This window comes from Geotrypetes seraphini, chromosome 8 (genome assembly GCF_902459505.1).
Source record: "Geotrypetes seraphini chromosome 8, aGeoSer1.1, whole genome shotgun sequence".
NCBI classification, from domain to species: domain Eukaryota; kingdom Metazoa; phylum Chordata; class Amphibia; order Gymnophiona; family Dermophiidae; genus Geotrypetes; species Geotrypetes seraphini.
Window position 1 is genome coordinate 120967792 of NC_047091.1, and position 25268 is coordinate 120993059.

General features: G+C 45.3%; 1 protein-coding gene across 4 annotated transcripts; it reads right to left on the reverse strand.

The window, feature by feature from the left end:
- Positions 1-642: 642 nt before the first annotated feature.
- On the reverse strand, positions 643-25046 carry LOC117365894 (activated RNA polymerase II transcriptional coactivator p15-like). Of its 4 annotated transcripts, none has more exons than XM_033956825.1 (5): positions 24905-25046; positions 24043-24115; positions 20095-20208; positions 9741-9849; positions 643-2491 (listed from the first exon to the last, which is right to left on the reverse strand). In XM_033956825.1, exons 2-5 carry the CDS (start codon positions 24112-24114, stop codon positions 2412-2414), a joined length of 375 nt encoding a protein of 124 aa, XP_033812716.1. In that variant the 5' UTR covers position 24115; positions 24905-25046; the 3' UTR covers positions 643-2411. The 4 variants fall into 4 exon arrangements, with proteins under 4 accessions (XP_033812716.1, XP_033812715.1, XP_033812714.1 ...); XM_033956824.1 differs by having other exon boundaries at positions 20095-20211; XM_033956823.1 differs by lacking the exon at positions 24905-25046 and adding an exon at positions 24619-24770.
- Positions 25047-25268: the final 222 nt, after the last annotated feature.

Genomic DNA, 25268 nt, shown 5'->3' on the forward strand with positions numbered 1-25268 from the left:
GCTATAAGGAAACACAGCCTACACCAGGGGTAGACAATTCTGGTCCTCGAGAGCTGGAGCCAGGTCAGGTTTTCAGGATATCCACAATAAATATGCATGAGATAGATTTGCATCTCAAGGAGGCAATGCATGTAAATCCATCTCATACATATTCATTGTGGATATTCTGAAAACCTGACCTGGCTCTGGCTCTCGAGGACTGGAATTGCCTACCCCTGGCCTACACTGTCAGAAGGGGATGCTCTAACAGGGACCCCTCCCCTCCCTCCTCTCCCCTCAACTCATGACCTGTCGAGTGTGACACTCCCTAGGTCAGGCAGACCCCCAAACAGGGTCCCCCCTCTAAGCTTTGTCCGGCACCAGAAAACACAAAAAGGCCACTATGCAAATTCCAACAGGCCTACACTAACTCAGGAAAGCCAGTAATATCTTAGCACCTGCTGAGACTGAGAGAAAACTGGTCAGATTAGGGGAAAGCACAACTACTTGTATTGCAACCAAAGGTTTTTGTCTCAAATCTCCACCTGCTGGTCATAATGAGGTAGTCGACTCTCCTTAAGTGCAAGGCTTCTAGACCAGCCCACAACATGCACTTAATTGGAGTACCACGTTTTAGTCCTGGAAAATCACAGTACAATGTAGTCAAATGCAATAAAACTTGTTTAGCATAAAACACATGTAAAACAAATCTACACGGTTGTAATGCAATACAGTACACTGTAAACCTTTTTTTAAACCAACATTCTACTGAAATAATCAGTCATTGTTTGCTGCACGCAGATTGCATGATTCAGGCTGTGTAACTGACTACTGATGCTGTAAAACTGGCCATAGTTGTGACATCCATTTATCTCCAGATAACGCAACATGTGTAGGGACTTCAGCACATCCGAGAAGTAAACAATCGCTGCAGGTGTTTCATTAGTCATGATGACCGCAGCAGTATCTCCGTCCTCATCAGATTCTTGGTTGTCTGTTCAAAGTCTCCAGCCTTCCTAATTCTTTTCAGTTTCCTAGTAGGATTGCTGATGTTTTGCCAGTCTTTCAATATGGCTTGCTTTTTTTGTGAATCTGAGAAATTTGGCTAGGATGAACACTGTAATGTTTTGCAATGGTGATCTGACTCTCCCTTTGGTCAATTCTCTTTAAGACATCGACACGTTCAGCCAAAGACAATGACTTTTGTCCAGCTTGGTGGACATGTTCAGACAAAGGTTTTTCTCCATGAGACGCCATGGTGCAGTTTTGAAAGTTCAAACACCTGGCCAGGCCTAGACTGCTAATCTGAAACACGTGGATCATCAATGTGAGAACATGATTGCTTTTAACCGGAATTTGCAATTATCTGGAGTTTACGTCCATTGACTTTAATGTAAAAAACAAACAAACTCTGAACCATGGTGGTAGGCTGTTGATAACCGACGCGCACTTAGGTGGAGTCGACTGTATTACCCATCAGTGAATCTGGAAAGGTGGTAAAGAAATATTCTTTTTCTTTCTGGGAAGACCAACCAAGACAGATCACCAACCTGGCCTAACCAATTCAGTAACTATATGTGGCTGAATCCTGCTTGTCCTAGGAGAAGCTGCCTTCTTCCAGGAAATGAAGATTAACCCACACACATTCAAGCTGGTCTGGTGGGATAAGGAATGGGCTTTCTTCCAGCATGATGTAGTTTGAGTATAGAGACTCCAAACAATTCTAAGTTAGATTTGGCTTGTATCTCCATTTCTTAAATTGTGGGGTCCTAAATTAAGTTTTTAGGTCTGACATAGTACTATGTTCATTAGTACTTACACTCATGGGGAAAGGTTTCTATAGACAAGCTCCATCGTTCCCTTGGAGGAGAATAGGAAAGGAGTTTAAGGTGATCAGGAACATCCAGTTTCCTCCACTGTGGATCCTGCCTTCTCAGATAAGAGCAGGATGAGGCTCAGTACCAGCAGAATGAAGGTGTTAAACCCACCCCCTCAAAAAAAAAAAAAAAGCTAAAGGCAGTTTTTGTATGCTTTATCCCAGCTGTAAAACAATTCAAAATTAAAACTTCACATTCAGATCACTAGCAAATTAACAATTTTTGTATTAAAATCTAATTAACCAGAAATCACCCCAGAGGTCAAACAGCTGAGTGCTCACACATCTCCCTAAGAAAACAGATCATCTTGAAACATAAGGGTGAGATTCATTCCTGAGATGATATGCATTAAATCAGCTAGTGACAAACTTCTGCAGAGTTAAGCTAAGTTTTACAACTCCCAGCTTATTTCAATGCAGTTTTAACACCCAAAGCAGCAGTATGCCTCCACTATATTTTTCAGAGGTAAACAATATTTTAATAGTTTAAAAGGATGTAAACAACAAAACAATCTTGTGTATGGTTTCCTCTGTCCTTTTTAAGGTGCCCTACTCGTCACAGTTTCTTGATTGCTGCATCAATATCTGGAATCTGTTCCTTCAGCTGGTTCCACTGATCAGGAAATAAAGCAATTCCTGAAATAAAAATAAAGCAAAGCCAATTTAATTCAGTAAATTGATTTCTGCTTAAGAGTCCTGCTTCCTCATACCCAAACAACTTTCCTATCTTCTCTCAAGAGCACACATTAACCCTGCATGTAATGCAGCTGAATTATTTGTAGACCCTAAAGCAAAAGCATATTTTATGAAAGGAGCCCAAGCTTAGGAAGCTACTTGCTACTCTTCAGAGTCCACAATAGAGATTATGTATTTACCCTGGTAAGCTCTTTTCCAGTAGATAAATAAGACATTCTTGACAGATGGGAAGTATCCCCATGGCCGCGTGCCATTTGCAGAAGGAATCCACTTGATTTTTCTCTGTGCCTCTGCTGTACTTCACTGTGCTCTCTAGCTCCACCTACAGGTAGTACCCAAGCACTAAGAGCCACCAAATTAACATGAAGTAGAGATTCCCATGGCAATCAAGCTCAGGAACAACCGTTCTGCTCAAGAATTAACATTATATCCTCAACTACAGACAACAAAGGCCTCAAAGGAGTTCAAACTACTCCTGCAGAAAAAAGTAACAGATACAACATTCTTCCCAGCCCCCAAGGGCTGATAGGCATCCAAACAACTTGGAGAAGCATAGAGAGACAGTCTAGACCAGTGGTCCCCAACCCTGTCCTGGAGGACCACCAGGCCAGTCGAGTTTTTGGGATAGCCCTAATGAATATGCATGAAGCAGATTTGCATGCCTGTCACCTCCATTATATGCAAATCTCTCTCATGCATATTCATTAGGGCCATCCTGAAAACCCGATTGGCCTGGTGATCCTCCAGGACAGGGTTGGGGACCACTTGTCTAGACTCCCACCCTGTCCTTCCTGTGCATAATCTCACCTATTTCCTGGAAAAGAGCTTACCAGGTAAGTACCTAATCTTTTTCCAGTGGCTGGCTTGGAGCTTCCTCTCTGATGTCAGAATTGAAGGCTTGTGGGTCTAGTGTTTGTACGTGCCAGGCCTGCCTCAGGGAAGCAGGGAGAAATCGGTGGGGGGGGGGAAGGGAGAGAGAAAGAATCGGGGAAGTGGAGAAATCGGCACGATGGCTTTGGGTGGGGGGGCAGGGGGGAGAGAGAAAGACAGAAATAAAGAGGGGCAGGGGGAGAGAGAAAAAGGCAGGGGGAGAAAGAAAGACAGAAATAAAGAGGGAGCAGGGGGAGAGAGAAAGAGAGACAGAAAGAAATATTGGATTTACAGTCAGAAGAAGGAATTGCAACCAGAGACTCATGAAATCACCAGACAAAAAAGGTAGGAAAAATGATTTTATTTTCAATTTAGAGATCAAAATGTGTCCATTTTGAGAATTTATATCTGCTGTCTATATTTTGCGCTATGGCACCTTTTTACTGTAGGTTTTTAGTGTAGGGAGCCTATGAGCATCAGGAGCTGCAAGGGGCATTTCATATTTTAAAGTCATCTGCCTTAACCCTTCATACAAATGATAATTAATATTTTCTCTGCGTACAGTGTGCTTTGTGTTTTTTTAAAATTTTATTGTTGGTAGATCATTTTGACTTGGTCATTTTAAAAATAGCTTGCAAGCCAAAAAAGTGTGGGCGCCCCTGTTCTAGACAGATGGGATGTATAAAAGCAGTCCCAAAAAAGCTAGAAACATAGAAATAGACGGCAGATAAGGGCCCACGGACCATCTAGTCTGCCCACCTTAATGTCCCTCCCCTACCTTGCCCTGTGAATAGATCCCATGTGCCGATCCCATTTGGCCTTAAAATCAGGCACGCTGCTGGCCTCAATCACCTGTATTGGAAGACTATTCCAGCGATCAACCACTCTTTCAGTGAAAAAGAATTTCCTGGTGTCACCTCGTAGTTTCCCGCCCCTGATTTTCAACGGATGCCCTCTTGTTGTCATGGGACCCTTGAAAAAGAAGATATCTTCCTCCGCCTCGATGCGGCCCGTAAGATACTTGAACGTCTCGATCATGTCCCCCCTCTCTCTGCGCTCCTCGAGCGAGTATAGCTGTAATTTGTCAAGCCGTTTTTCGTATGGTAGATCCTTGAGTCCCGAGACCATCCGGGTGGCCATTCTTTGCACCGACTCCAGTCTCAGCACATCCTTGCGATAATGCGGCCTCCAGAATTGCACACAGTATTCCAGGTGGGGCCTCACCATGGATCTATACAATGGCATATTGACTTCCGCCTTACGACTGACGAAACCCCTTCGTATGCAGCCCATGATTTGTCTTGCCTTGGACGAAGCCTGCTCCACTTGATTGGCAGACTTCATGTCCTCACTGACGATTACCCCCAAGTCTCGTTCTGCTACCGTTTTTGCTAGGATCTCGCCATTAAGGGTATAAGACTTGCACGGATTCTGGCTGCCCAGGTGCATAACTTTGCATTTTTTGGCATTGAAGTTGAGTTGCCATGTCCTAGACCATTGCTCCAGTAGGAGTAGGTCGTGCATCATGTTGTCGGGCACTGAATCTTCGTCTGTTGTGCATTTGCCCACTACATTACTCAGTTTGGCGTCATCGGCGAATAATGTTATTTTACCTCGAAGCCCTTCTGCCAAGTCTCTTATAAAGATGTTGAATAGGATTGGGCTCAAGACTGAGCCCTGTGGTACTCCACTAATCACCTCTGTCATTTCGGAGGGGGTGCCGTTCACCACCACCCTTTGGAGCCTACCTCCAAGCCAGCTCCCAACCCATTTCGTCAATGTGTTACCTAATCCTATAGAACTCATCTTGCTCAGTAACCTGCAGTGTGGTACGCTATCGAATGCTTTGCTAAAGTCCAGGTACACGATGTCCAGGGACTCCCCAATATCCAGCTTCCCCGTTACCCAGTCAAAGAAGCTGATCAGGTTGGATTGGCAGGATCTCCCCTTAGTAAATCCATGTTGTCGGGGATCCCGTAGATTCTCCTCATCCAGGATCTTATCTAATTGGTGTTTGATTAGAGTTTCCATTAGTTTTCTCACTATCGATGTTAGACTCACTGGTCTGTAGTTTGCTGTCTCCATCTTTGAGCCTTTCTTGTGGAGTGGAATGACGTTAGCCGTCCTCCAGTCCAACGGGACGCTGCCTGTACTAAGGGAGAGGTTGAAGAGCGCGGACAGTGGCTCCGCCAAGACATCACTCAGCTCCCTAAGCACCCTGGGGTGCAGGTTGTCCGGCCCCATTGCTTTGTTAACCTTGAGCTTTGACAGCTCACCGTAGACATTGCTGGGCGTAAACTCAAAGTTACTAAACGGGTCAACTGAGCCAACCCTTGTCTGTAGCTGAGGGTCGAGCCCTGGCGCTTCTCGGGTGAAGACTGAGCAGAAGTATTCATTTAATAGTTGGGCTTTTTCCGAATCCTTTTCCACATAGTCTCCGTCTGGTTTCCTAAGACGTACAATCCCGCCTGAGTTTTTTCTTCTATCACTGATATACCTGAAGAAGGATTTATCTCCCTTCCGGATGTTCTTTGCTAGAGACTCCTCCATGAGGAATTTAGCCTCCCTGACTGCTGTTTTGACGGCTTTTGATTTGGCCAGGTAGTCTGCTCTAGAGTCCTGCTTCCCTGATTGTTTGTAAGAGATGAATGCTTTTTTCTTCTCCTTGATCAGGTCTGAGATCTCCGCAGTAAACCACTGTGGCTTATTGTTCCTTCGCCGTTTACTTACTGATTTTACATAGCGGTTTGTTGCTTCTTGTATGGTTGCTTTCAAAGTCGACCACATGTCTTCCACCAGCCCGTAAGACTGAGGACCCAAAGGCAGAGCCCTGTCTCGCCACCACATTCACTCTGTAAAACTTGGCAAACGTGGGTAGAGAGGACCATGTTGCCGCCCTGCAGATCTCCTCAGGGAAGACAACTCTAGCTTCAGCCCACAATGAAACCACACTCCTGGTAGAATGCTCCTTTACGAAAATGGAAGACTGTTTCTCCAGAAAGAATAAAGGCTGACGAAAGGGCCCTACGGATCCATCTGGAAATTGTGGCCTTGGAAACAGGAGCACCCTGCTTAACAGAACGAGTCAACACAAAAAGATGGTCGGAGAGACTAAATTCATTAATGACCTCCAGGTAGCGAAGAAGCACTCTGTGCATATCCAGTTTCTTCAAAAGGCGATCCTGCGTCTTGGAACCAGTAGGCTGAAAAGCAGGCAAACACTTCCTGATTAACATGGAAAGCAGAAACCACATGTAGCAAAGGAACCTTAAGCAGGGAAATCCCAGTGTCCAAGATGCAGAGGAACGGTTCCCTACAAGCAACGAACCTGGAGTTCTGGAACCTACTATGGTGAGGTAACAATGACCAGAAACATGTTCTTGATCGTCAAGTTCAAGAGGGAAGCATCCCGAAGAGACTCAAAGGGAGCCTTGATATGGTTGAGGTCTCAGGAAGGTAGGCTGCTTGACCAGTGATCTGATGCAAAGAGCCCCCTTCAGACATCTAGCAACCTTCAGAAATCTAGGATGAGTCACCGAAGAGGTGCTACAGCAAGACCTTTATCAAGTCCAGCTTGCATAAAGGCATGAATCGCCAAGATTGGAGCCGAATAAGGGTCCACCTGGTCCCGAGTGAAACAATGCTGGAAATGCTTCCATGCTTTAGCATAAGCAGAAACTGTGTATGACTTCTTAGACTTGAGAAGTGTGTCAACAACACAGCAGAATAGCCTTTGTGTTCTAAGGCTGCGTGCTCAAGAGCCATGCCATAAGATCAAAGTGACTCGGATACTCCATGGAGACCAGACCCTGCATAAGCAGGTCAGGATGGGTGCCTAGCTGAAGGCCAAGTCCCTTGCAAAGACAGATCAGATCTGCATACCACTGTCTGCGAAGCCAATCTGGAGTCACTAGAATGATGCGGCCCGGATAGACCATGATCCACCACACTCAGTCTTTCATGGACCAGGGAAGAAAGACATGCAGGAGAATCTGAAAGGTATTGGCAGGATAGAAGACATCAATGTAATGTAATCTCCTGAGGCCACAGCTGCACTAGAGCAGAGACCCTTGTTTTCGGGCTCAGATCTTCGACTGAAGAAATGATCCATTTTCTTGTTCTTTGCCATAGCCACGAGGTCAAAGTGGGGTTGGCTCCAGCGCTGCACTATGGTTTAGAACGACACTGCAGACAGGGCCCACTCACCTGGCTCCAGAATATCTGCTGAGAAAGTTGGCTTGAACATTGTTGATTCCCACCACATGTGCTGCTGAGAGCATCTGGAGGCAACGTTCCACCCATAGAACCATAAGGCGAGCTTCCTGAGCCGGGGGGGTGAGGGGGTGCTCTTGGTCCCTCCCTAGGAATTAACATAGGCTACTGCTGTTGCTTTGGTGCAATTGCAGAGGACTCTGGAGGGCCAAGCAGTCAGGGTCTTCTACGACAGAGACAGCCAAATGTCTCTCAACTCCAACCGGTTGATGGACCATTTCCTCTGAAAGGGTGTCCAACTTCCTTGAATGGGACAATGATTGCAGTGGCCTCCCCAGCCCCAAACATAATAGCCTTACTGGATCAGACCAATGGTCCATCAGCCCGGTATCCCGTCTTCACGAAGGCCAATCCAGGTCACAGGTACCTGGCAAAAACCCAAATAGTAGCAGTATTCTATGCCACTGATCCAAGTCAAGCAGTGGCTTCTCCCATGTTTGTCTCAACAGCAGTTTATGAACTTTACCTTCAGGAACTTGTCCAAACCTTTTTTAAAACCAGCTACATTAACCACTCTTAATAACTTTATAATAATAACAACTTTATTTTTCTATACCGCCATAGTCAGACGACTTCTAGGCAGTTCAACATCAAAAGAAGGCTGGACATTCAGCGAATTACAGATGCATGAGGGGAAAGTTACAGAAGAGGGGAAAGTTATAGCATTCCAGAGCTTAACTATTCTGAGTGAAAAAATATTTCCTCCTTTTGGTTTTAAAAGTATTACTCTAACTTCGAGTGGTCCCTAGTCTTCGTGACTCTTGAAGCTTTTTGTCACCACCGCAATCTAGGAGGCAATCTGCAGTGGAATGCCCCTGCAGAGCAACTGCAGGAGAAGCCACCAATCCATGCTGGCTCGTACCTCATTTCAGGGAAGACAGGACTGTAAAGCATATCTGTGCGGAGCCCAGTGAGAGAGTAAAGCATGATGGTGAGAATGCATGTACACCCTCGCCCACAGCAGTATATCTATAGTGGCCACCATAGACCCCTAGGACCTGAAGTTAGTTCCACACCGAAGGAACCGGCAGCTCCAGAAAGGAAGAAATCTGGGCATACAGTTTCAGTCTGCATGCTTCTGGAAGATAGACACGTCCCACAGCCGTGTCAAAGAGAACAGATAGAGCAATATGACACCCAAGCAAACATGGGAGTAGGTCACGATCCAGCCCAGGTCCTCCAGCACCTGGAACACCTGATCCACCGTGTGCTGACTCTCTGCCAACGAGGGAGCCCTGATAAGCCAGTTGTCCAAGTAAGGGTGAACCTGCAGACCCATTTTTCACAGGTAAGCTGCTCTGACCACCATCAGCTTAGTGTAGGTACAAGGAGCTGTTGCCATCCCAAAGAGTCAAGAACTGGAAATGCTGTTCTAGTACATGAAACCGAAAGAATGAGGTGGGTTAGAAAAATCAGAATGTGCAAATAGGCTTCCACGGGGCCACCGCTGCAATGACTGATCGCACTGGCTCCATGCGAAAGCATGGAACCTTGAGAGCTACATTCAAGTGCTAAAGATTCCAGAATAAGCCTCCAGGAATTGAAGCGGGTGAATCGACGCTCAAATCCCTGATGAAGCTATCAGCGAAACAGGGAACCCTGTTGGATTATGCTAGCGGTTATATTGGAGTAGCTGCTATGCTGAGTTTTTCTCCGATGGAGTGATTTTCTCCTGCTTCCAAGCCTCAGGATTACGTTTAACGGATTGAGAAGTCATTAAGAAGACAGCAATTTTCAGATAAGTGACTTTATTGAAAATTTTGAAATAGAGACTTGAAACTGACTGTTATTTTTTTGAAAGTTATTGTGAAATTGTGTCTTCAACTTTTTGGGAGTTTTTTGACCGAGGATGTATCTGCTGGTTTCAAGTGATATTTGTAACCAGCTTGTCTATGTGGGTTGCTGTTTGGATAGCCCCTATTAGACACTGAGGTCTTTTCTCTCTTTTAGTTAAGTTAAGTGACGTTATCCTGAACATTTTGAGGGTGTATTTTTGTGGATATTTAAAGGATGGAAACCACCAATTTAAAGCATAATCTTTAAATACCTTTTCTTCCAGGTTTAGTGTCGCCTTCTTTACCCACATAGAATTCCCGAATATCCACAAGGGATTTCCCCTTAAAGGATGAAACACGAACATAGCGCATCTTGCCAATCTGCAAAGGCACAAAAGCACCTGTCAAGTGGGAAGTTTAGAACTATTAAATAAACTAGTTCCCAGTGACATTCTGGGACTTACCATACAAAGCTGGAGATATTTCTCATGAAGACAATATCATTGATGTAGAACATCCACAAGGGAGGACTATACAAAATTAGAAGCAATCTCAAATCTTGTGGGCTGCTGGGGAGCCATCAGAAGTACAATACACTTCCCCCTCCGTATTCGTGAATTCCGTATCTACAGATTCTCTTATTCGCGGTTTTAAACCCAAGAACCTATTTAAATTTCCGTATCTACAGATTCTCTTATTCGCGGTTTTAAACCCAAGAACCCATTTAAAATTTTCAGGCTATTTTAAGCCCTGTAAGCCCCCCCCCCCCCTTAAGCCTTACCTGGTGGTCTAGCGGGTTTTCGGGGTAGGAGCGATCTTCCCACGCTCTTGCCCCATGCAGATCGCTCATAAGAAATGGCTCGAGAGACTACAGGAACTCAAGGCAGCCATTTCCTGTGAGCGATCTGCACGGGGCAGGAGCGTGGGAAGATCGCTCCTGCCTGAAAACCTGCTAGACCACTAGGTAAGGCTTAAGGGGGGGCTTTCAGGGCTTAAATTAACCGGGGGAAGCAGGGGTTAGGGGAAGAACCGGCCTGAATATTATTCATGTTTTTTTTTTAATATTCACGGGCCAGCTCTGCTCCTAACCCCCGTGAATACGGAGGGGGAAGTGTAAAGGGAACTCCCCAAACAAATCACGTCTTTTCTGCTCTGTAACAAAGAATTAAACTCCATCAAACTTAATACAAACAAGGTGGAAACAAACAAGCCACCTCAGTGCAACCAGGAGAGTATGGCGCAGTGATAGAGCTACAGCCTCAGCACCCTGAGGTTATGGGTTCAAATCTCATGCTGCTTCCTGTTACCCTGGGCAAGTTACTTATCCTCCACTGCCCCAGGTACATTAGAAAGATTGTGAGCTCATCAGGACAGATAGGGAAAATGCTTGAAATACCTAAATGTAAACTGCTTTGAGTGTGCTTGTATAACTACAAAAAAGCAGTATACAAGTCCCAATTCTTTTCCCTTTATACAGCCGTTATAGGCTCTCCCATAGATTTTGCCATAGGGAGCTATCACAGTTATCGTACTTACTTGACAGCCAAACAAAACTATCTTTATGCTCTCAACTGCTCCAAGGCAAGTATTTGTAGACATCCATATACATCCAAGACAGGAAATAGGCTAAACTGACATTTGACAGACTAGGTGTCAAGGCTCAAATCTTTTTCTTCAGTATAAAGAAAATCAAGGTAAGAACTTAATCTTCCCTTCCAGTGCAAAAGGAACATGAGTCTTGACCAGCAAAATGTACCAAAGCTGTCCCAAGTCTAGGGCAGGACAGATGAGCCTGCTGCTAGCACCGAAGACCCAAAAGCGGTGTCCATTTGTGCCTGTGAAAGAATGAAGAGTGGCCAATGCAGCTGCCCTACAAGTCTCCTCAAGCAGAAGGAGATTGGTAGTTTACCACCGCCAAAGCATGCAAATAGCCCTGTGGATTCATCTGGAAATGGATGCCGGCTTTCCCAGTCTGCTAGGATTGATGAGAACGAAAGATGTTCTGAAACACAAAAAGCATTATCACCTCAAGAAAACTGAGACGAACTCTCCTCACATCTAGTAACTGCAAAAACCTTTTCCTTTACACCTGTTGCCTGGAACACAGGAAGTTGGGCTTACACATTTGGCCAAAAAGAAAGCACCATGCACCAAGACACACCACCATCTTTAAATCTGAAGAACAGCTCTCTGCATGACAGAGCCTAAAGCTCTAAAACCCTTCTTGCTGAGGCTATAGCTACCATGAAGACCGACTTGATGGTCAAATCCATCAGCGACAACTTTTGTGACGGCTCATATGTGACTTTACTGAGGGCCTATAACATGTTAGGATTTCATATTGGAAATGGTTGTCTCACTGGAGGATGCAACTGCAATGCCCCCTTCAGAAACCTGGATGAGAAGTCGAAGACCCTTTCTCTACTTGAGTCCTAAAGCATGAGAGGCTTGCTACCTGTACCTTGAGGGAGCCAACCGCTAGGCCATTTTTGAGATTGTCCCGAAGAAAACTATAGGACCGCAGAAATCAGAGCCCTAAAAGTCTCTACCTTCTGTTCTGCACACCAGTGCTAAAAAGTCTACCAAGCCTTAGCAAAGGCTGTGACCTTAGCTACCTTCCTATGACCTAAGTAGATGGCTATTACTCCCTCTGAATATCCCTTTCTTCTTTACAGCTGCGCACTTGAGAGCCATGCTGGAAGCCCAAAATGTTCCAGACTCTCCGGGGCAATTAGACCCTGCAATAGCAGTGCTGGGTAAAGAGGCAGTCTGAAGCATTGGTCCTGCTGTAGCTGAACCAGATATGCGTACCAAGGGCAATGTGACCAATCCAGTGTTATGAGAATCACCATCCCCCTAAGTGGGTCAATATTCTTCAAATAATTCTGCCTTACATTGGCTATGGGAGAAATATGTACAACAATTCCTTTGCTGGCCATGGTTAAACCAAGGCATCTATGCCGCCATCTCCTGGTTTTACTTTGTGGCTGAAGAATTGAGAAGCCTTCAAGCCAGCATGGAAGAACTGTAGTCGAAGACCATCCCTGAGAATCTCTAGGACCCACTGGTCCGAGGTTATCTTTAGCCATTCCTGAAGGAAGGCAGAAAGCCACCTCCCCCCCCCCCCCCCGATCTGGAGGGGCCTCGCCAAAGACCTGGCTTCAGAATGTTTTCTTGGGTGGGACAGAAGGTCGAGGAGGCAAACTGTTGGCGCGCTGCACCTCCAAAGCGAGGTCTGGAGACTGAAACGCTGTGCACCTGCAAGGGGTCTGCCGTACTGTGAGGTTCTCCGGAAGGGACGAAATTCGGCCATCCCGTTCCCCTGGTTGGGCGAGGTCTAGAGCCAGGAAGCACCTTAGGCTTACGATCCTGCACACTTGCCATAAGGTCATCCAAACCCTGGCCAATCAAAAGCGAACCTTTAAAAGGTAACTTGCTCAACGTAGCCTTAGATGAAGCATCACCCGACCACTGGCGAATCCATAACATTCTCCTTGCAGAAACTGAATAAGCTCCCAGCTTAGCAAAAAAAACAAAACCCAAAAAACCTTTCAAGATATCAGAATGTGTCTGCCAAATAATTCACCCCAGAAACCAGGAAGTCGAGGTCTCTAAGGAAATCAGTGTTCTGGGAATCTCTGAGATCCGCTAAGCTAGATACATCAGCGGACCCCGCCGAAGATCCGTGCGATAGCAATGGCATAAAAATTAATGCAGGCACCAAGGCAATAGCGGGGAGCTGCTGCTGGGATTCAGGTGGACCAACAAGGGAGCAAATGGGCATGCTGGAATCCAGAGTCTGAGAGGGAGATACAGGCATAGCCCTCATTCTCATGAAAGCCCGATACATCATATCCACAAATCCGGCAGAATTTAGTCCCCAGCGGCCAGAGCCGATCTGCGGGACTCAGATTTGGAATGTTCAGAAGGCTTATGAAATTTTTTCCCTATTTCGTGAAACGCCCTCCTTGCCCAATTTTGGCATCCCGGACGTTAGAATCACATCTCCAGTGTAATCAGATGTAAACAGGGCCTCTCCGAAGAAGGATAATGTGGAATCCACACATGGTTCATGCCCCTCGCGGGCCGCAGCGCACATAATACACGGCTGGGAATCCGCAAGCCATCCACCACATTCACAGCATGAACCCATGCCATCCTGTCCTGAGGTGGTCATCTGTGAAGTTTGGAGCAAAAACAAAGCTTCTAAGTCCCAAAAAATATAGTTTTAAAAACATTAAAGAAAATTCAAGATGGCTACTGTGGATGCCGATTTTGCATTAAAAACACCCGGGAAAAATGCAGGAAATCACATAAAATGGCGATTTTAGGATTTTACAGGTGGGGGGGGGGGGACCAGGGCATGCAGAGAAACCACCCAAAACCCCAATTTCAGCACTCCCCAAAGTCGGCAAACTTTGCTGTGCTGCAATGAAAGTCTATGGCAGCCTGCAATACACAGTACAAGCAAGGAGATCAGTACCTCAGGAGTCAATTAAACTGGATTTTCAGGTCTTCTGACTGACTCACCTTCCCTATCATCACAGATCACGACCACTAGGACCCCTTAGGGAAATTAGGGAAGACACGTGGTCTGGTTCCGATCCCAGCATACATCCACGGAACCGCAGCAGTCTGCGCTCTACCCCATTGCGTATGAACCAGGAGAGAGATGGCTCCAGATCCCAGAGACCTGATCCAATCTGCAAGCTGTCTAAGAGGGCTTACTGCAGTTTAAGCTTACAGAGCACCCTCCAGAAGCAGACAAAATTTAAAATGTCTGCGATCTCCCGCCAAAGGATCACTCGCATAGAGTTAATCAGCAGCAAGTGGGCAAACCCGCAAAATATATAAGAAAAGACCAGGAATTGAAAACAAATCACAAGCAGAAGAGACTGATTTCAACCATGCAAAGAAGCTGCAGGTACAAACCTGAGCATGACAGGAAACTCCCGGGCAGGTAGCCCAAAGGGGAGGGATCAAGTTTTAGTAGCCCTGCAACAGAAGCTACCAGACATACAAGATCCCTCAAGTTCAGCCTCCAGAGGGATTGTACAAGAACTCAAGTTGGTAGAGGACCAAAAATATTTCCACCATCATGTAGCTGAACAGAAAACAGAAATGAACATAAGAACATAAGAAGTTGCCTCCGCTGAGGCAGACCATAGGTCCATCCTGCCCAGCGGTCCGCTCCCGCGGCGGCCCATCAAGTCCATTGCCTGAGTAGTGGTCTATACCTATCTATACCCCTCAATCCCTTTTTCTTCTAGGAATCTATCCAAACCTTCTTTGAAACCATTTAATGTGTTCCTGTCTACCACAGCCTCTGGAAGCGCGTTCCATGTATCCACCACCCTCTGAGTGAAAAAGAACTTCCTAGTGTTTTTTCTAAACCTGTCCCCTTTCAATTTCTCCGAGTGCCCCCTTGTACTTGTGTTGCCCCATAATTTGAAAAATCTGTCCCTGTCTACTTTTTCTATGCCCTTCAGGATCTTGAAGGTTTCTATCATGTCTCCTCTAAGTCTCCGCTTTTCCAGGGAGAAAAGTCCTAACTGCTTCAATCTGTCGGTATATGGGAGATTTTCCATTCCCTTTATCAGTTTAGTTGCTCTTCTCTGTACTCCCTCAAGTACTGCCATGTCCTTCTTGAGGTACGGCGACCAGTACTGGACACAGTACTCCAGATGCGGCCGCACCATTGCACGATACAGCGGCATGATGACTTCCCTCGTCCTGGTCGTGATACCCTTCTTAATGATACCCAACATTCTGTTTGCTTTTCTTGAGGCCGTGGCGCACTGCGCCGATGCCTTCAGTGTTGCGTCTACCATCACTCCCAGGTCTCTCTCCAGGTTACTGACCCCTAGTGGTGTTCCCCCCATTTTGTAAGTGAACATCGGGTTCTTTTTCCCCACGTGCATGACCTTGCATTTCCCTATGTTGAAGCTCATTTGCCATTTTTCAGCCCACTTTTCCAGCTGCGTTAGATCCTTTTGGAGATCTTCGCAGTCTTCCCTGGTTTGAGCCCTGCTGTATAGTTTGGTGTCATCTGCAAATTTAATGACCTCACACTTGGTTCCCGCCTCTAGGTCTTTTATGTAGATATTGAACAGGAGCAGTCCCAGCACCGACCCCTGTGGAACTCCGCTCGTGACCCCTTTCCAGTCTGAGTAATGGCCCTTTACGCCAACCCTCTGCTTCCTGTTTGCCAGCCAGTTTTTGATCCATCGGTGGACCTCCCCTTGCACCCCGTGGTTCCATATCTTCTTAAGCAGTCTCTCGTGTAGTACCTTGTCGAAGGCTTTTTGGAAGTCGAGGTAAATGATGTCTATGGATTCCCCTTTATCCACCTGGCTGTTCACCCCCTCAAAGAAGTACAATAAGTTTGTGAGGCATGACCTACCTTTGCAGAAGCCATGCTGACTCGGTTTTAGCTGTCCATTGTTTTCGATGTGTTCACAGATGCTGTCCTTAATCAGTGCCTCCATCATCTTTCCCGGGACTGAGGTCAGGCTCACCGGCCTGTAGTTTCCTGGGTCGCCCCTTGAGCCCTTCTTGAAGATGGGCGTGACATTTGCTATTTTCCAGTCCTCTGGGATCTCTCCGGTTTTAAAGGATAGGTTGCATATTTGTTGAAGTGGCTCCGCTATTTCGTTTTTTAGTTCCTTGAGTACCCTTGGGTGAATGCCGTCCGGACCTGGCGATTTGTCGCTCTTTAGTCTGTCTATCTGCTTGAGTACATCCTCTTGGCTTACCTCTAAATTGACCAGCTTATCATCTTGGTCTCCTATTACGATTTCCTTGGGTTCCGGAATGTTGGTTGTATTTTCCCTCGTGAAGACTGACGTGAAGAACTCATTTAACTTGTCAGCTATCTCTTTCTCTTCTTTTACTACTCCCTTTCTATCTCCATCATCCAATGGTCCCACTTCTTCTCTTGCCGGTTGTTTCCCTTTGACGTATCTGAAGAACGACTTGAAGTTTGTTGCTTCCTCTGCCAGTCTCTCTTAGTATTCTCTTTTTGCTTTTCTAACCACTCGGTGACACTCCTTCTGGTGTTCTTTGTGCACTTTTTGGTTCTCCTCTGTTTGGTCTTTTTTCCATTTTCTGAAAGATGCTTTCTTGTCGCTTATCGCCTTCTTCACTGCATTTGTTATCCACACTGGGTTTTTTGTTCTATTTTTTTTGCACCCTTTCCTGAACTTGGGGTTTTGCGCTTCGTGCACAGCCCCCTTGAGTAAGGTCCAGGCTTTTTCTATGGATTCCATCTTCCCTATGTTGCCTTTGAGTTTCTTTCCCACCATTTCCCTCATGGCATCATAATTTCCTTTTTTGAAGTTGAGTGCCGTCGTTGTGGTTCTTTTCCCCTTTGATCCAATTTCTAGCCTGCACTGGATCGTGTTGTGATCGCTGTTACCTAGCGGGGCTAATACCGCCACCTCCTTTGCTGGCCCCCCTAGTCCGTTGAAGATTAGGTCAAGAGTGGCATCGCCCCGTGTTGGTTCCGTGACCAGTTGCTCCATGAAACAGTCCCTCGTGACCTCTAGGAATTTGGTCTCCCTTGCGCAGTTTGAGTGCTCAATACTCCAGTCTATCCCAGGATAGTTGAAGTCCCCCATCACCACCACATTTCCGCTTCTGCATACCTGCCTCAGTTCAGCCTCCAGGTCCTGGTCGATTTCTTCCGGTTGTCCAGGTGGGCGGTAGTACAGACCCAATTTAATGTCTGCCCCAGTTCCTCCCTGTAGCTTAACCCATAGTGATTCCAAGCCCTCCGCCCGTACTGTTGTTTCCATCCTGGCTGAGGGTATGGAATCTTTTATGTACAGCGCTATTCCTCCACCCTTTTTGTGTGTCCTGTCTCTCCTGTATAGTTTGTACCCTGGTATGGCCACATCCCATTGATTGTCCTCAGTCCACCACGTTTCTGTGATTCCAATTATGTCTATGTTCTTTTTGCTGGCAATGATTTCTAGTTCTCCCATTTTGGCCCTTAGGCTCCTGGCATTTGTGTATCGGCAGTATAAGACCCAGTTTTTTGCCCTCTTTTTTGGTTTTCCTCGTGTTTTGGGCCTCCTGGAGTCCTCCTCATGGTTTACCAGCCCCCGAGCTTCATCTCGGTAATCCTCCTCCTGCAGTGTGTCATTGACGTCCTCAGCCTGTTTCCCCTGCACCTCTTGCTCCCGTAATTCCCACTCAGTCCTGGGCTCTTTTTCACAATGCTTCTACTTAAGTTGCTGAACATGCACCATTATATAAAGTATATTACTGACGATATGCCTATGACAGGATTTTTAGGGGGGAGGGAGGAAGAGGAGAAGGAGACTGGCTAGCTAAGCATTTCTGCCAGTACTCTGATAGGGTACATAAAGGGCTAAATTTACTAAGTACTGAATGAACCTGTGATGCAGTTGCATTTTCTACAGCTAATTTCCCTCCCTATAAGTCATAATACCAAAATTCTCCTATTCTGGAAAGATATGAGAACTAGCTCCAAAATGATCCCAGCCATTAAGTTCAGAATCTATTCCTTATAAGCATAGGCACGGAAACCCAAGATTCCAAAAAAATATTCCAAATCCTGAAAGAATTAACAGACACCAAACCATACACTACCACCACGAACACCCCTCCACCATCACCCACCCTCTTAGCAGAACACTTCAAGAACAAAATTACCAACACCAGAGCCACTCTCATCCTTAACCCATCCCATCAAAACCCAATCACAATCCACCCTACAGGAAAAGAGGCAACCGCAGCAGACAGAATTTGGACTCAATTCCCCAACATACAATGGTCAGAATTCAACAAATTCTACAAAAAATACAGCCATGCCTCCTGTGACCTCAACCATTGCCCCTCATATCTCCTTACCACCTCTAGTGTAAAATTCCGCACCATAACTCTACAATGGATTCAATTCACGCTCACAGAAGGCACATTCCCTGCTGACCTCAGCGAAATCGTCATCACCCCAATCCAAAAAGACCCAAAAGCACCACAAAACCACCCATCTAACTTTAGACCTATAGCCTCAATTCCGCTATATGTCAAAATTATAGAAGGCCTAGTAGCCAAACTCCTCACCGATTACATAGATGACCACAACCTACTCCACCCCATGCAATCAGGCTTCAGAACAAACTTCAGTACAGAGACACTACTAGGCTCCCTTATGGATACCGTCAGACAACAACTTAGTACAGGGAAAAAAATGCTTCTCATACAACTGGACCTAACTGCGGCATTCGACTTAGTGGACCACAACATCCTTCTACAGATCTTAGATGCAATAGGCATCTCAGATAAAGTATACTCTTGGTTTGAAGGATTCCTAAAATCTCAGAACCTACAGTGTAAAATCAAACAAAGAAAAGTCAGAATCCTGGTCAAACCCCTGCGGCGTACCACAAGGATCTCCACTATCCCCTACCCTCTTCAATCTCTACACTGCTTCTCTAGGAACGCATCTGGACAATCTGGGCATAACCACCTATAGTTATGCGGATGACATCACCATCCTCATCCCATACGATCATTCTAAACCTACCATGACAGACAAACTTCACCAAACACTTGAAACAGTCACAACCTGGATGAAAAAATCACAAACTTAAACTCAACCAAGACAAAACCAAATTCATCCTCCTCGAAAATGACAAGGTCCAAACCACAACCAACTTAGATATAAACGCAATCAAATATCCCATCCAAACCACCATAAAACTACTTGGCATGACCATAGACAGATGCTGCACTATGCAACCGCAAATAAATAAAACAATTCAGAAATCATTCGCAGTCATGAGAAATCTGAGACAAGTCCGAAAATTCTTTGAAAGAACACAATTCCAACTTATAGTACAATCCCTAATACTAGGTATATTGGACTACTGTAACATCCTCTTCCTTCCTTGCCCTGCAACTACGATAAGACAACTCCAAACAATCCAAAATACAGCTTTGAAACTCATCTACTCATTGAAAAAACATGACCACATCACTGAAGCCTTCATCAACTCACATTGGCTTCCAATCCAAGAAAGAATCCAATTCAAATTCTACTGCATATTATTTAAAACCCTACACGGAGACAGCCCATCATACCTGAACAATCGCCTCATCCAAGCACCCACTACCAGACACAGAAAAACGCACTCCCCATTCATACCCCCCACAATCAAGGAAGTAAAAAGAACAAAACTACACGACGGCCTCCTAGCCACTCAAGCCGCAAGGCTGGACAACCAGATCTCCAACCTTCTGATGACCACCCCAGACTATAGGACGTTCAGAAAAGAAATAAAAACCACACTTTTCAAGAAATTCCTGAAGCAGCAATAACACCACGACCTCTTAGTAACTCTAAAACTGACATTTGATCTACCCATTACTGCACTAATAATAACAAAAGAATCTCCACTATGACCACCTATTAACTCTCTTACAAACCACCTCACCCTCAACAACCCGCTAAATGTTTATAAGATCTACAACTTACCTCTCTAGCTAATCATTGTAACTCTGTTTTTTTTAAATTAACCTTTTGTAATCCGCCTTGAACCGCAAGGTAATGGCGGAATAGAAATCCCTAATGTAATGTAATGTATTAAGCCCAGATACCTGAAACATGTTCCCTTCAATACTGTCTTCCTGTGGATTCTTAGCGGAAGCCTTTATTTCCTTTGCAATCTTCTCTTTCGCTCTCTCAGTTTTAGCTGGAGGTTCCTTCTTTCTCTTCTGGAAGAAATAAAAATTAATGCTTCTGTTCTAGTTGGGAAAGAAGAAGGAGTTATTGTACTGTATGCATCTAAATCTATTTTCACACCACAGCTGAAGTGCGCAATGCTGGCAAAATGAAGAGAGATTACCAACTTTCCATCCCCTAGCATCATCTTATCCCAGCTCTCTTCCATCCTGCCCTCCCTTGGTTCCATCTCTCCTCCTCTATCTTCATGGTCCAACAATTTGCTCCCTCTTCTCTGTTTTCTTTTTCCCTCCCCCTTGATTCTGAACAATGAAATGAAGGGAAAAAAAGAGATGCTGCATCTCTCTGCCTTCCATCCACAGGGCTAACATTTCTCCCTCCCTCCCATCCCCAGATCCAACTTCTCTCCCTTTCTCTTCCCAACTGTCCCCCATCCCATCTCTCCCCCTCCCTGCCTGCCTGCCTCTCTTCTCCAGGTCCACCATTTCTTTCTTTCTCTTCCCAACAGTTCTCCCTTCAAGTATCTCTTTCCCTCTTCCTCCACACTACTCCAGGTCTAATTTCTTTCCCTTCAGACCATTGCCTACCATCTCTCTCTGTCCTCTGTTTCTGGTTCCATAAGCTCTCCCCCCACGCCCAATCTGGCACGTCTTTTAATACCCTCCCACCCAAAAAAAACTCCCCATATCTGAACAAATCCCCCTTGCTTTAATCATCTTATCCTCACTCTCTTCTTTCTAGACAGCATCTGTCCTCTCTCTGTCTTCCATGCAGCATCAGCCCCTTCCATCCACTGTCTGCCCTCTCTCTCTGCCCCTTCCATTTCTGTCTGCTCTCTCCCCGTTCCATATGATATCTTCCCTCTTTCTATGCTTCTTCCATAAACTGTCTATCCTGTGTCCCTTCTCCTTTGTATATGATTCATTTTAGCTTCACCCCCTCTCCATTTTTCTGTCTTCACCCCTCTCCTATGCTCTGACATCTTTCTTCGCCTTTCCTTCCCTCCCCCATGCCCTGGTACCTCCTCTCTGGCACATCTTCTCTCTCTGGTCTGGTATTTGTCTTCTTAGTTTCCCTTCCCTCCCCCCATGCCCTGGCATCTCTCCTCTCCTTCCAACTCCCCCTTCCCCTCCATTATCTGGCATCCCCTCTCATTCCTTTCTCTCCTTCCTTCCTTCTGGCCTGGCTTCTGTCTCCTTCCCTCCCCTCCCATGCTCTGGCATCTTTCCCTCCCATGGGCTTGACATCTCTCATTCCTCTCCCTTTTCCTTCTCCCCAGGATCTGGCTGAAGTTATAGGCGGCACTGAACTTTCTGCTCTTGGAGCAAAAGCCCTGCCTGCAGTGTTTGCTCAAAGCCGCGGGCAGCGTTTTCCATGCACCTTCTGCGGCTGATCTGGAAGCGTTCCCTCTGATGTCACAACGTCAAGAGGGAACACTTCCGGGTCAGCCGCAAGAGGCACATAGGATCCGCTGCGCGTGGCTTTAAGCACACGCTGCAGCAAGACAGAGGGAGCCGGCAGAGGAAAACACCGCATCGTGAGTGGGGCTGCACAGAATTCTTCACGGGGCTGCATGAAGCCCGCAGGTTGGACACCCCTGCACTAAATCATCATGGCAGGAAACATATGATTAAAAAGACAGTTTAAATTTGCACAAATAATTTACTGAGAGGGAGACCAACCAGAACCATCCAACAGTACCCCAAAACCTTGCTTACAGGGCAGACATTAATAGTGCATTTAAGTGCCCAAAGCAAAACAGATACAAGAGGACCAAAATTAAGCCCGACTTAAAATGCAGTTAACCTTTAAACACCAGATGATTCCAGAAGTACGGTATAGACAAGTCTACTTTATATTATGTATTTTGGTCGGCCCGCGGGAAACAAGCAGGGCGAATTCGGTGCTGGCCTGTTTCCGATGGCCAGTGGCAGCCTTTCCCTGGAGGTGGTAGCAGCAGCATTGTGGTGGCGGCGGTAGCGTGGGGGAGGGCAGGGAGAAAGAAAGATAGAAAGAAAGGGGGGGGGAGACAGGGAGCCAGAAAGAAAGAAAGGGGGCAGGGTGAAAGAAAGGAAAAAATGGGGCATGGGGAGAGAGAGAGAAAGACAGACATACAGAAAGAAAGGGGGCATGGAGAGAGAAAGAAAGAAGGGGACAGGATGTAACAAAGAAAAAGTTGGGTGAGGGAATGAGGTCTGGAGGAGAGGAAGCATACAGGAGGCTGAAAGAAGGGAAGAAATATTGGATGCACAGTCAGAAGAATAAAGTGCAACCAGAGACTGATGAAATTACCAAACAAAGGTAGGAAAAATGATTTTATTTTCAATTTAGTTATCAAAATGTGTCCGTTTTGAGAATTTATATCTGCTGTCTATATTTTGCACTATGGACCCCTTTTACTAAACCGCAATAGCGTTTTTTAGCACAGGGAGCCTATGAGCGTCGAGAGCAGCGTGGGACATTCAGCGCAGCTCCCTGCGTTAAAAAACGCTATCACGGTTTAGTAAAAAGGGAGGGAGTATATTTGTCTATTTTTGTATAGTTGTTACTGAGGTGACATTGCATAAAGTCATCTGCCTTGACCTCTTTGAAAACCGCAGAATATAAATGATAATTAACATTTTCTCTGCGTACAGTGTGCTTTGTGTTTTTAAAATTTTATTGTTGGTAGATCATTTTGACTTGGCCACGAAGGTAAGGGGGAGGGAGGGAGGGGAGCTACTGAAAGATATCTAGTAATCCTTGCAGGCTTGACTGTGCAGGGAATTATTTTTGTAAAATCATGTTTTGTTATGTGACTGGCATTATTTAGACTTTAATTTCTATGAATGAATAGAATGAAAATGATATAAAATTACTTGCTTGTTTTTATGTGCGTGCGCTGAAGGAAAGTGGAGAGAGAGTGGGGCTGAGGACGCTGAAAGGAAATGAGAAACAGAGAGTGGGGAAAAGACGCTGATTTATAAATTGACAATTGTACAGAATATTGTTTTTTTATACTTTAATATAATAAGTTCAATATAAAACAATTCAAGGCTTGTGTGGATGGAATCAGGTGGTTTGTGGGGATGAGGACCGATCTTACGGGGATTAGGCCAATAAAATGGTATTTTCTTATTTCTCATTATTTGTTTTATTTTTATTTGTTAATTTGTAAAGTGATGATTGTTATGTATCAGTTTTTTCAAATTTACATCTACTGTCTTTATATTTTGCACAGTATTAGAGGACATGTATTACTGTTTTTGTGGTGTTGCATTGTATGCAGAGTCTGGTTTCTTGGCAGTTCAGTTTTTTTGTCTACATATTTCTATTTTTAGTTTGTGATTATTCCATATTGGGCAAGGGTGTATCTGTCTGTGTGTATGAAAGGGACATGGCTTTCTGATAGCATCGACTGTACAGGATCAATTGACTGTGCAGGATCTGGTTTGTTTAGTTTTACAATGTATGTGTTGGTGTTCTAGTGCTCACTGCCGTGTTTAAGATGCTGCCTTTTCCTAGGTACACTCTTGTTGTGCGATATGTAGATTGTTACTAAAAATCATATTTTTCATATAGGTGGGGGGTGTCAAAAAAATGATGGGCCCCGGGTGTCACATATGCTAGGTACGCCACTGTTGCTAACCCCTGCTCTAGACCATCCTTATGGGGTTTTTGTTTTGTTTTAGTACATGCTCCTCTCAGAGCCACAAATCAAGTCTATGAGCGTGTGATTTGAAATCACATTTCCAGAAGCAGACAAAGTCTCCTTTTCCCAATCTGAACTCCCTGAAGAGAGCAATTGTGCCATGGTTACTTTTTCATGAAAATAAATTCACTCTACAGCAGTGTGCTAGAGTAGCCTTTTACTGAAGCCTTACTTTCCTCTCACGTCTATCATCTGAGTCACTGCAGGAGCTGGATGAGCTCAAATTCTCTTTGGTCTTAGGCATTCTGGAAAAACAGAAGGGAAAGAAAATAGGCCAAATGTTTGAGATAGTGGAGGGCAAAGCCATACTTTACTAAAACAAGCTAGCATAGCCTAACATCAGGCTACACCAGGCCACAGTAGACTACAATATGCCAATTAGTGGGGCTGGGACATATTAAAGCCCAAGTACATCAAGCTAAGCAGAAATGGGCCACACAAATCTGCACTATGTTATACTAGAGAGACCAATGGTTAACAAAACTAATCCTAGGAGCATCTCAGTTAGTCAGGTTTTCTGGATATCCTCGATGAATATACATGAACAATAAAAATAATAATTTTGTAAAAAGCAGCACTCTCATACGTATTCATTATGGACCTCTTGAAAACCTGACTGACTCGGATGCCTCCAGAACCAAGGAGAAACGGGCTGTACAAAGCCACAGTAAATCGTCCAGGACCAGGTTATATCGGTTATACTACCCCCATCCCCCTTCCCTTGTTCAAAAATTAGCTGAAAACCCACCTTGTCGAGATTGTCTTCAACTTACTGCCCTCTCTGCTCATCACCCTAGCCAGCTGTTTAACCATCCCCCGTTAACTGTAACCCCTACCCTAGCATCATGTTTGTTTTGATTGATTAGATTGTGAGTCACGACTGTACAGCGCTACGTACGCCTGGTAGCGCTCTACAAAAAATAGTAGTAGTAGTAGTAGCTACCCAAGCAGAACTGAGCTGTATTAATCGTATCTGAGCTAAGGTGGTTACCGTGCCAGACCGAATTAGACCAGACCAAACTATACCACCATACCTAAGCCAAAAGCCCTCACCGACACCTTCGTTCACGCTACGTCGAAAAACCCAGAACCAGACCAACGCTATAACCAATTAGAACCCTACATTTTCGACAGAGAAACAAGACCAATCGCAACACTATAGGCTCCTTTTCTCCCACCTAGCGAGCCAAACGACTCTTTCTAATAGGCTGATTTTGGCGCTATCTACGGGGGCCGAGCCAATCAGCGCTTATAACAGTTGAAGGCGCGGGAAACCTTTTGAGGCCTGCAATACATTCACTTGAAGAGAGCTCATTAGGTAACTGTCACAGAGCTGCCAAGTTACCCAGTTACGGGAAGGAGGCATTTTTACCAGTGGTTTAAAACTTAAATCTCAAA